We start from the raw sequence: 12916 nt of genomic DNA on the forward strand, positions 1-12916 counted from the left end.
TGGCAATTCTGCTTTCTGTTTGCTAACTCAATTGAAATGCAGGTGAAATTCAAGAATCGAATTGGAATTTAAGAGCAAGTTTCAATAACATTATGGAATTTTGCACAACTCTGACTCACACACACACACACACACACACACAAAGACACACATACCCCCCCACACAAGTGTCTGACATTGGCAAACTTATGGCAACATTTTGTAGCAAACTCATTTGATTGCTACAAATCAACCACAGGTTTGCCGCAAGTCAACCACAGGTTTGTTAGGGAATTAAGCCTAGCCTAGGCATGTAGACCCCCTGTAGATCTTCATTCTTTTAAACTAGTTAAGTAACTAGTTAGCTTGCCGGCAATGTACTTCTAGACCCTTCTTTCACTCTTATTGGGAAGCAAGACTGCCCAACAGGTTAACCCTTCATTGTCCAATTTCACAATTGAGCATGTCTGACTAAGCCAAGTCCATGGATCAATAAAGACTCAACATTAGCTTCTACTGTACGTCTTCTGAATCCACATCCAGAAAATTACTTAATAGCAGAATACAGAAGTCAACAGCCAAACTGGGAGAACGACCATTCATTAACACCAAGTTCCTCAAACTTTGAAGACCTTAATAAAATGGTCACCTGCTATGTCGACACAGAACATATTTGTATTATCTTATAACCTGAGCAAGAGTGAGGGAGATTTTTGTAATATTTTTCAATTCTACAATATCTGTGTCTTTTCTATGGCTTTGTATACATATACATTTGTTTCTTGTTTTATTTATTATTCTGTGTACCATACACAGTATGGTAGTCATCAATTCATTTTTTTCTTTTTCACACTTCCTTTATTTCAGGGTTATTTCACAGAGTCAGTAATGTTCTATGGATACTACACAAATGTCACGCTGAAGAAAGACTGTGTTTCAAAAGAGTCCATTTCATCAACTCTAAGTGAAGTAGGGTGTCATGGAGGTCTTTCCTACAACATGCCCCTTGCCTACTTCTTTACCATTGGAGGTACCTTCTTTGTCACCTGCATCATTCTTGTTTACACGTAAGCATTTATTCCTTGTCTTTTTCTCAACTAAGAAGTATGATTCCATACTATTCCATTCCATGATTAGGGATAGATGCGGGGTCAAGGGAGCAACTCCGGGATATTAGTTGACATTGAATGAGTCTAATTTAGGACATATTTCACTGTACGATTGTACAGCGAATTGTATTAGAATGTGACAAATTTGGTAACACTTTACTTGAAGGGCAGATTCCAAAAATAATTCTGTGGAAATGCATGGAATCCATACATTTCCACGGAATTATTTTTGGAATCTGATCCCTTATCATACCTGTTCATTCATACTCGTCGCTCGACTTTACTGTCTGTATAAATTGTCTTGTAAATAAAGTGCTTTTTCAAAGTTCTCAATGTCTCGTTTTAAATGTCAGGGCCCTCGGAAGTCTACCAATGAAGTGTGGAGCTACTTTGGTAAAACAGTGATTTATTTGCATGGCTAACCCAAGGCACCCCCATTAAAAACCTGTTGGTAGCATCGGCTAACTAGCGCCAGATTTCGGAGTGCAGGGCTCAAGCCGAGATGAGCTGTGAGACAGAAGTTCACACTCGGTGTCATGTTTCAACACACTTTAGGTCAATATCACACCGAACTTCTTTTTTAAAATAATGTTTCCAAAATCGTTTCAGTGGTTCATCAACTCGTAACAGGGTGAACGGCACTTCTGCATTCGCTTCACGACCCTCTATCGGCTAAAACTGCACTATGCAAGTTTGCCAGATAGGGTAGCGGATCTGTAGTTCAATGGAATGAGACATAAGACACTACAAATTTGACTTGCTTCTGAAGTCGCTCATACTTTTATAAAATCATGCAACATACTCTACCTTGTCTGTGGACATCATTATTTCCAAAGGCGGTGCTGGATAAACAAATAGCGTGTGTGTGACAGAGGAAAAGTACTTTGGTGTTGCTTTAAGCAAATTTGGCATAAAAACAAGCAAATTTGGCTGCCGCTACATTGAACAAATTTGTTAATTAATAAGAAAATGTATCAAAAAAATAATAATTAAACTTAATATAAGATTGTAAAGAAGTGTGCCCGTGCAGATGGTTGGTCAGAGTGAAGGATGCAACGGAGGCGGTGTTGTAGTCAAAAAGGCTTTTCGTTTTATTAATTTTCTTAAGCTGCCGGCAGGTGTTCACAAACAAACAATGATGACAAACAAACAAAACACTGAGACAAACCTAAGAAATACAGGGAAGATGCCCACACATCACTAGGCCTACCTCTGAGGTCTTTTAGCATGACCTTTCGCTTCAGAGGAAAATCTCCCGTTTGAGCTAAACAGCCCCCATTTAAAGCACAGGTCTCAACCATAAATCGGTAGAAATCAATTTATGCATATGCACATTATTACGATAACACAACACACAGGCCATACACATTCACATGTCCCCAGTCAACATTACTGTACAACAATCCCACGTACCGCAAATTCTTAGCTTCCCATATTTGTTTGTAAGAGTCATTGTCCGTGCTGCAGCGGGAAAACTGTCTTTGTCCGTGACAGATGCGCTGCACTCTGTCAAAAAGATTAATACACTGATTTTTTGCAGTGTACTGCCCCAGTCCAGGTTGCATCAGTTTCACTTATAGTAACCTAGAGAATATAGGCCATTTGAATCTGCTTTGATGTGTAAGCACCACTTTTGTTGTCAAAGTATTGCATGATATATATATGAATAATTTATTTCCTCTGTATTTCCTCTTTGTCAGTATGTCAAAGTTATTTGGGCAGAGTTTCAGGATTGATAAGTCTCAGAGTATCTTGGCCATGAAAGTTTTCTGCTCCTGGGATTTTAAAGTCATCAAGAAAACTTCTGTCAAGCTGCAATCAGAAAATATCTCCACATTGCTTAAAGTAAGCATTACAAGAAGCAGGCTTAACAATAATTTGCTCAAATAAACGTTTTTTTTCACACACATATTATTATATTTGCAACTCTTTTCTAACCATTTTTATGGATTCCAGTGTTGTCCTTTACAGTACGTACAAATGTATTATGTCTTTTTACTCCTTCCTTTCTTGTGTGCAGGAGCTTTTAGCAGAGATCAGTCATAAAAAAAGGGAAGCACCCATCCGTCAAAGGCTAGGTCGGATCTCAATGCATTTGCTAGCCTGGTCCATGTGTGTGGGAAGCATCTTGGCTTGCGTCTTTGCTGTCTACTACTTCTCTGAATATATGCATGAGGTAAACTATGAACAAACTACACTGCATTGTATTTCAGCATGATGAAGTACATTGTCTTTTTCATTTTCATGCAAAGATAGACATAACAGGACATTTGTTATTTTCAACCATCATTGAGAAGAAAGTTTGTGAACCCTACAAAAAAAACATAAAATCAAATAATCTAATATGTGAAAAATCAAGTTTCAGAAATCTAACACTTGGTTAGATTTTACTAGATAATCAGTTTTTGCAGTGTGTAGCTGCTGGCTGCAGCAACTCGAGCTAGGTAAAACCGATTGTTATTGTGACCTTGAGAAACGGAGATCCATGTGAAAAATCGCCGGGTTTCTTCTTTAATAGTTTAAGAGAAAGACACATACCGAGTCACCCTCTGCCCTCTACAACATTAAACATGAGCAGCTGCATCCCTGTCTCATAGGATCTGACAAAACATCCTTGAATCACTCCAGCAGCATAAACAATACAATTACAACTAGTGAATTGAAATGTCTCTCCTTACCATTGTAGCCACTGAGAAGGATTTTCTGATCTAGTCTGTCTGTCTCCTTTCTGCTCTTACCCTTAATTTCTCCTCATACGGAAAAGATTGTAAATAATACCGTAAGCAGTGTTGATCATGCCAACACCACAACAAATGTTGGATGCATCTAGCAAAATCTTTCTGCTGAAAAAATTCTGCTGTAAGTGCATGTTGTGTGTGATGTCTGTATGCTACTGAGACCTTTGAATTTCCCCTTAGGGATCAATAAAGTATCTATCTATCTATCTAAAATTGCATTGCTAGCGCAAGCTGGCGATAGCTAATGTTATTAGCTAGCAAAATGTAGCCTTCCTTTAAGTTACATAGGTTATTTCTGGAGGCTTGCCACTGCTAGCAAGCAAACAAAGGACACCTGCAAACTAAGCTGCTAGGCAATTCATTTTGATGGTGCGTGGTCCTGTGAAGTACAGAACCTACATTTCTATTCACCACCCAGGTTATGCACTGTGTGCATTGGTGCCCCAAGCTTTCACAGGACAAGCCAACTATGTCAAAAGAGAACATGAGTTGGCCTGTCAGGAAGCTTTTTATCAGTGCCACCTGTGTTATTGATGGTTCTTGCATGGCTAGGTAATTAGAGAGCAAAACTCTTTACTGCTGCTTCATGTGGTAATGAATGCTGTGTACTTCAAGTAAAACCTCATGTATTCAAGAAAGGCCAAATAGTTGGTACTTTGATTTCTTGTGAAAAAAAGAGGACTAATCAGGAACTGAATTATGTCTCATCTCATGGCATGATGCACATAACCTACCAATAATATTTGTATCCTTTTCTATAGGAGTTCCGAGCAAAATACAGCAAATCATCTGACAGCCCTAGCCTGCTTGCTCTGCCTGTGGTAGTGTCAAGCATTAATCTCCTGCTGCCAGGTTTCTTTAATATAGTGGCATCAATGGAGAAGTATGACTCACCCAGTGTGCGCACCTATGTTTCTATTAGCAGGTAACCTTCTCAGACTTTAAAAGCCCCATTTCAAATCCAGGATGGTCTCTAACTAATACATGTGTTGTCCTGTTTTTTTTCAATAGGAACCTTATGTTGAAAGTGAGTGTCCTTGGCATTTTGTGCTATCATTGGCTGGGTCGCATTGCAGCTAACCTGCAGAGTCTTGTGGTGAGATTACCTGTCAAATCATCTCGAAAATCTATATTTATGCAAATGTTATCATAAATGTTGTCATACCACAGCTGGCAACTCTCACGCATTGACTGTAACATTCATTCATTTGATTGGCTCCACGCGCTCTCACACTAATCGAATGCGTGAGAGTTGGCAGCTATGCATAGTATTTAGCTGCTCTTTACATTGCCATGGGTTTCAGACTTTCATTTTTTGGGTTTATCCTGGCTGTAAAGTTATCACCCTTCTTGACTTTAGGTAATATTCATAGCAAACTAGCCTACTAATGGCAATCAGTGTTTCCCACAGGTCTAAAATATATTTGCGGTGGAAGCCAACCGTAAGGGTCAGCACATGTCAGAAAAGACATGGTCTACATGTGGTGAACAACAAACACATTTCTCTTTGTTGCCCCTCTTGCAATAACAGAATGATAGGAAAGGGAGGGGTTAAGTGAAGCAACACTGTCGAATAGTTAATTGATTGTGAATTGTATAATCTCTCAGGTGGATATAACAGAAAAAAATGCTGAAATGGGTCGCCAAATATACTGGCTGCTGATTATATACCTGGCTGGTCCACCCAAGTAAAATGTATGTGTGGGAAACACTGTTAGTGAAACTTCATAATTCTTCTGACACATATATTTTTTTTAGAAATAGGAATTTGACTGAGTAGAACATCTTCCCTGTTCAGGGACCAGAAAGTTGTAAAATGTATCAATTATGTATCTGAGTTAAAGTCTTTGCTGTGTTTTGTTGACAGTGTTGGGAAACATTTGTTGGCCAGGAGCTATACAGATTCCTTGTGATGGATTTCATCTTTACTGTACTGGATACATTCTTTGGGGAATTTTTGTGGAGGTGGGGCCCTCTGCTTACTTGAAATGTTCAAAAGATGAATTTCTCTGCAAAGTATTCTACAACCTTCTCCGTCTGGTTATATACAGTGCCCTTCACAGTTATTAGCACTCCTAGTAAAGAGTGATATAAGAAATTCACCTTATGGTGAATTAGCTTAATCTCACACTGAAAATCAGAGACATCCAGTTGAAGTACTTTTATTCTGAAAAAAATACTAAGCAAGATATATATATATATATATATATATATATATATATATATATATATATATATATATATATATATATACATACATACAGTTAAGAACAAAATTATTCATACCCCTGGCAAATATTGATTTAATGCTGATTTTCACTTTATCAATATGTTTGTTCTGACTGAAAATGACACTGTCACATGCCAAAAGTTTGTAAGACAATGTGGGAGAAACATGGAATTAAAAAAAAGAAGCGTTTTCATCTTTTTTAACATTTTCATGAACAATGGCATGTCCAAAATTATTCATACCCTTTTTTAAAAATCAATGGAAATATCTTTATTTGCTTTCACACCTCTCAAAATGGTTCTTATAATATCTACCAAGCCTCTCCATGTCTCCACAATGATTCTAGACCACACCTTTTTAACAGCAATCAGTGGGTTTTCAGTCAGGAACGATTATTTGCCATGATTCCATGTTTCTACCACATTGTCTTACAACCTTTTGGCATGTGGCAGTGTCATTTTAAGTCAGAACAAACATATTGGTCAAGAGAAAATCAACATTATATCAATATTTGCCAGGGGTATGAATAATTTTGTTCTTAACTGTGTATATATATATATATATACATCCCTAGTACATATATATATATATATATATATATATTTATATATGTACTAGGGATGTCAAACGATTAAAAAACAAATCTAATTAATTACATACTCTGTGATTTAATTAATGTAAATGAATAGCATGCATCCATTTTTGCTATGAACATATTTGACAAGCAATTTTGGCAGATGAGTGAATCAATGAAGAGCCAAACCAATATTATAGACTTTAAAGTTCAACGTCTCTCTATTTTATAATAATTTTCCCTTTGGCGCAGGCATCAGTGTAGTGCTTGGTGTCAGATTTTTAGCATGATAAATGCAAATGAAGTTTCCACTCACTGTCAATGACATGTGCAGTACCCTAACACCAAGGTAATGTGTAGTAGAGTGGCGGTTGCTGCTCTTTGGAATAAGGGAAGATCCGATAAAAATGGTCAATTATTGAATTAATATTATTAAGGTGCTATATTGTTCTTTGAGGGCAAAAAATATCCCAAAAGCCAGAAACAGTATACGAGACATGGCAGCTGGCTTGGCTACATTTTACCAGTTTACGTTGGGGGGAAGTTTACATAGGCTATTTGGTAGCCTACTAGAGTTATTTCATCTGCCTTGCTGTTTTATTTTGAATCTCCCCTGGTGGGGAAGACTATCAAATGTTTTTTAAAATTCAAGAAAACATTAGCATAATGTTGCCAGGCTACACAATTATATAGTGATCTATCTGGCTACAACTTAGCCTAAATACACAACTGAAACAAAAGCAAGTCACAAACTCTGTAACTCATTACGGTTTTATTTACAGTAGGATATGTACAAAAACAAATCAAACCGACAGTATTGCTCACAATTGCGCAACTTGCCTTGTCTCTCGACTTCACGTGCCAACACTAACGTTAACGCATCCCTGAACTTGAAACTCTTCCTCTCCAATCGCGATATGCTGCCAATCAAAAAGAGTCCAGATACTATGAGGGTTCCTCCAATCATCATACAGAAGCTCGGCATCCGGTGTCCGGGCTTCCCTGGAAATGCCGAAACCACTCTGTAATGCCACTGAAAGTCCAGTGAAGCCGAGCGTCTATGGGGTTTTTGATGGATCGTGTCGTCACAGCAATGTGTTAGGGGTGTGAAATCTATGGCAAGCGATTTTATCATTTACCCGCTAAGTTTGACTATCTGGAATTAACATTGTAGATATCAACAACGTCTTTCTGACTAGTCACAATTACATTTTGGATAGTTGGATTTGTCATTCAAGATATCTGTAACGTAATTGTGACTAGTCGAAACGTCAGATAGAGATATCTGTAATTCAGTTTTGACTAGGCAAAACTGAATTACAGATATCTGTCATCACGTCATTGAAAACAACATTCAACTCGTCACACATCTTAAATGGCAATTGCAGATAGCTTTAATTCAGTTTTGACTAGGCAGAATGAAAGGTGAAGATATCTCAAACGTCATTATGACTAGTGCAAATTATTGTGCAAGACGTTGCTCTTTAGTTCCGTAGCAGAGCCCATCTACTTATTAGACATTCTCTGTCAGCTAATTTCCCCTCCCCAACATAATCGAAGAAAAAGTGGGCTTATTTCCTTATTTCTATGAATGGAAGAAGAATAAGCAGGCTGTAATGTCTTGTTGACATCTAAAATAACTAAAACTCAGGGACACCGTGCAGGTTTATTAGACTCTCACGTTATCAACTGGCTTGATCTCTGTTTCGTAGCCTACATAAATTAGTAGGTATAGGCTACTAAATGCACCAGCACCATCTACAGAAAATTCCATTCATAATGGTGTTGGCTGCTGTAATCGAAAAAATCAAAGCAACATTGAATCATCAATTCTTGCTGCCAGCTCCTTTCTTGCATAGGCTGCAGCATTAAAAAGACGATTAAAAACTCCTTCGCCCTCTGGCTGCTCTGACATGGTGCTAATTAGTGCTAAAGTTAACAGTTAACAGGTGCTATGTCATTTGATGATTTGAACAACAACACTCTCTTCTCGTGCCTAAAGTGGGATGCGGGCCTAATTTGCATAGCAATAGCCTACAGATCTCTAACGTCATTTCGCCTAGTCAAAACTCTAATTCAAGATATCTATAATTACATTTTGACTAGGCAGAATGAAAGTTATAGATATCTCCAATTTCAGATATCTCTAATCAAAACTCATTCAAGATATCTATAACTTGATAATAGATATCTACAATCAAATTATGACTATCCTTAACTCCAGTTTGAGATATCTACAACGTCATTTTGATTAGTCAAAATTCCATTTACAGATATCTACAATGTCATTTCGCCTAGTCAAAACTTAATTCAAGATATCTGAAAAGGAACATGTAGATATCTTGAATTGAAGTGAATTAAAGATATCTTCAACTGGAGTTATGACTAGTCAGAATCAAATTGTAGATATCTCTAACTGGAATTACAGATATCTACAATTCAATTGCAGATATCCGTAATTCACATAGTGGATATCTGCAACTGAATTGTAGATATCCGTAATGATAAACCCCATAGAAATGAATGGCAAATGTGGCGTCATCTGTCCTAGGAAGAATGTCTTTGTGGATATCTGAAATAACAATTATGGATAGGAAGAATTCAATTGCGGATATCTAAAATTTGGGACGGGCCCTAAACAGTAGGAAAAATGAGACAAAGAAAAGCAGTGTACAAGTGAGAACGGAATTGTAATGTGTTATTGGAATGAAAATAAATGTAACTCCTTCAACATACTTGTGAAGACATTTTGTTTCGAGTGTGCAACAAATGTAGTCGATTTAGTAAGGGAGTTCGTCGGTTAGTTAGTTAGTAGGTCTTAGGGTAGGTTAAGTAAACAATACGTTTGTAAAGTTAACTTTGACAAGGCTGGCGGCTAGAATTATTATCATTTAAAGCAGTGGTCGCCAACCCGTTGATAGCGATCGACCTGTAGATCTTTAGGACTTAGCCTAGATCCCGAGAATAACAGGAAAAATAAAAGCACAGTCACCAAATTCCCACATGTTCGCCAACGTTTTACAGGGCCTAAATTTCAGCGCGGGATTGCGGGTATAGCGCATGATTTATTCAAGACCCACAACTCTAGCCATCATAATGAGAGAAATGCCCGCACACATTTTACATCGCTGTCTGATAATGTTAATCTAAAAATGGAGCAGCGTAATGCGGGACCGGACGGACCAACTTCTGACTTAATTGTAACCCCATACAGACACACAAACGCGCACCACAGCACTTTGCAGGTGCGCTCTCTCTCTCGCAACAGTCACCGCTGAAGTCAAAGTATGCTAGGTGCTTCTACATCAACTGCTACCTGACAGGAAATTAAAACGAAAGTTTAGCGATCAGGAACTGTCAGGAATTTGTTCTCCATTGGAAGAACATAATTGATTGCGGACGTGCACAGACAGCAACAGACACGGAGCACAACGTAGGCCTGGTTAATTTCACTTTCTAGAGTGTGCATTCATGACGTGAAAGATGCTTCATACCAAAAAACAGTGATCAAACATTATCAAATTATCAAATCATGTAAGTAAAGACTATGTTAAGTGTTGTTATCTCATTGACGCCTGTATAAGGGGGTGGAGGATGTGATATTTTTGACCTGATACATTTGCCTAATTAAAAGGCCTTAAATTGGAAGCATTTTGGCTTTGATTCTCTTTTGACACTTCAAGGTAGATCTTGCCTTTGTTCAGGTCTGAGGTCAGGGATCTTGGGCTCAAAAAGGTTGTCTAACTCGTACCTCTGGATTGCTTTGCATTGAGGTAATATTTCAAACTTGACAAACTCCTATAGTAGGCAACGGTAATTCCTTACTGCAGAAATAAAGAATGATGTTCCTGTGAACAGGAGTGGTCTGGGCATTTTTTTTAAACGTAGGCTAAATGTTTCATTCACAGGACCAAGCAGTGCTTTCTCGTCTGGCTTTATCAGTCACCGTAGCCAGACTGCACTGGGTCAAATGTCACTACAAAATGTGATTAATCAGCGGTAATTGTTTTATGCGTTATCAGTAGTTCATTAATTACTAAAAGAAATCCCCTAAAAAAAAAAATTAAAAAAAATATTAAAAGTAATTAATTAATTGAAATTAACATGTAATTTTGACAGCCCTAATATATACATTTATTTTAACAAAGTCACATACTGTATGCCACAATTATTGGCACCCCTAAATATTCATATCATTATGTTAACTAAAGCATATTTTCCATTTATATTTAACTAAGTTTATCAGTGTTTATGAACATTTAAAGTAGTAATGCATGTATTAGCATGGGAAGAAGTTATTTTATTTTATTTTTTTTGTGGGATGTGCTGAAAATTAAATATGTAACACTATTTGCTGTAGTTAAAACAGACCCCCCACATATTCAAGTAACAATGTCTTACAACAGCACATTTCCGATTTTTTTGAACATGGGGGCTTACAAGCAATTCTGAAAGAGTCTCTGCTTGAATTCAAAGTATCATTTCAAATTATTCAATACATTTAAACTAGGTACAATGCTCAATTGATAGCAGCACCAAACAATTAGTGAATTTTAAAGAGCTAAATTTCCCACAGGTTGTGGTAGGCCTTACTGTAATTTATACCATATCAAGTTGCCACTATAGGACAGCTGATACAACACAAAATAAACATTTGGACTGTTGGAGGATTCTGATATCCGTGTAGGCTGTACTACCTACATTGCTGGTACATTGTGGAACAGTATAGCTACAGTACATGAACTCATTCGCTTTGATGTCTTCAGTAGCTTAGTTGTCTTGTGCATGATGAATAAGACTTGAGATTGTGTAGCCTAATCTACAATTCCGTCAGTCTACAGTCTTTTAGCCCATCTTTATGAAAGGAACCCTTCCGAGATATGACCCTTTCGACGCTCTACTACTACTCATGCCATCGATTCACTGTTGACGGAAACTGATCAATCTGACCAACAATTAACATCGATTTGACACTCCTTTGTTTGGCTTTGCAAATCATTCAATATAGTTGCAAACTTATGTTGCGCTATTTGTTAGTGTGATCACAGCTGTGGAAGACGGTCTTACTTTATGTTATCACCATACCATTAGGCCTATATTATCTTATCATAATTCATTTGTCATCATGATCATCATCGCCAGCATGGCATTTAACACATACCTGCTCCATCCCTGAGTTCTTGTTATCATGTACAGGTAGCCTCGACTACACTCTCCACCAGCTGCTCACCGTCCCTCTGCTCTGTAGGCTATAGCTTACATCTACTCGTTCAAATTCAACAAACTTCAACCTCGTTCAAATTCAACAAACTTCAACCTGACATAGGCTTGGCTACTTGCAATATTGTATAGGCTACTGAAGCTTCTACATTGGTGTTATTTTTGCACAATTGGCACTAGCCTACCGGCATCCACCCGCCTTAATTTCAACGTGCAGGCTACTTCGATTAATTTTGATGCACTCACAGAATCTTGGCTCTGAGCCAATTGGCGGATTGGGGTCTGACGAGCTGTGATTGGATCAGTCCAATATGTAAGGGATAATGTATTGTCCGCCGTTAATTATCAGAAAATAAGTCCCGACAGGGAGAACAGAACAGTTTTGCTTCGACCTGAAGGGACTTATTTTCTGATAATTACCGGCGGACAATACATTATCCCGCTTATTACACGGCTACTTGCCAAAACGACAAAAGAAACCTAACACAATGAATCTTTAAAAATGATTTTGCTACCGTTTCGTGTCTTCCGCTGACAAAATAAATAGTTCGCCACACAGATAGAACTTGACAGTTTCAGGTGTTGCGTGGCAACGTCTTACTAGCTTACTTTCCCTTTCAATGAAATTCCATTGCAATAAGCGAACGGAATTCTTGCGGAGGGATATGAAAGACGTTAATCAACCCGTTGCCATTGACAGCGGTGATTATATACTTTGCCGGTGATTTATATAAATTTAACATAGGCCCGGACGTTGGGAAGGCCCATTCATGTGAATGGAACTTTCTGCAGCACTCTGAAGAGCCGTGTAATAAGGGAAATTAACTAATGGGCCGCTGACTGTCCTTGCTTTGGGCCAGTTGTTGGCCAAGCAAATTAAATTAGGCTATACATTCTATCGGCCCAAAAGGCCCGGTATGCCAGATGCCCAGGCCGCTTCTGCGTAGGGCACCAAGGGACAGAGGGGGCAACAAAATGTAGCCAGTAAATAGGAGTAGCTTTACGGCAAACTGCTTTTCACTCTACCTTGAAAATGTTTACAATGTCTAAATGCACCAACATCATG

The 12916-nt window shown here is 38.0% G+C and overlaps 1 protein-coding gene across 2 annotated transcripts in view; it reads left to right on the top strand.

The window, feature by feature from the left end:
* tmc6b (transmembrane channel-like 6b) overlaps positions 1-12916 on the top strand; it is a 90417-nt gene that overhangs the window by 33110 nt on the left and 44391 nt on the right. For both annotated transcript variants that reach the window (XM_076277752.1, XM_076277753.1), the window contains exons 9-14: positions 847-1046; positions 2789-2933; positions 3109-3264; positions 4588-4751; positions 4838-4922; positions 5694-5791. In XM_076277752.1, the coding sequence (XP_076133867.1) occupies positions 847-1046; positions 2789-2933; positions 3109-3264; positions 4588-4751; positions 4838-4922; positions 5694-5791 (848 nt within the window). The remainder of the gene's footprint in view (positions 1-846; positions 1047-2788; positions 2934-3108; positions 3265-4587; positions 4752-4837; positions 4923-5693; positions 5792-12916) is intronic.

The sequence above is a fragment of the Alosa pseudoharengus genome, unplaced genomic scaffold (genome assembly GCF_046254945.1).
Source record: "Alosa pseudoharengus isolate Yale_2024_CS ecotype anadromous, Long Island Sound unplaced genomic scaffold, YU_APseudo_1.1 YU_APseudo_1.1_scf_11, whole genome shotgun sequence".
NCBI lineage: Eukaryota > Metazoa > Chordata > Actinopteri > Clupeiformes > Clupeidae > Alosa > Alosa pseudoharengus.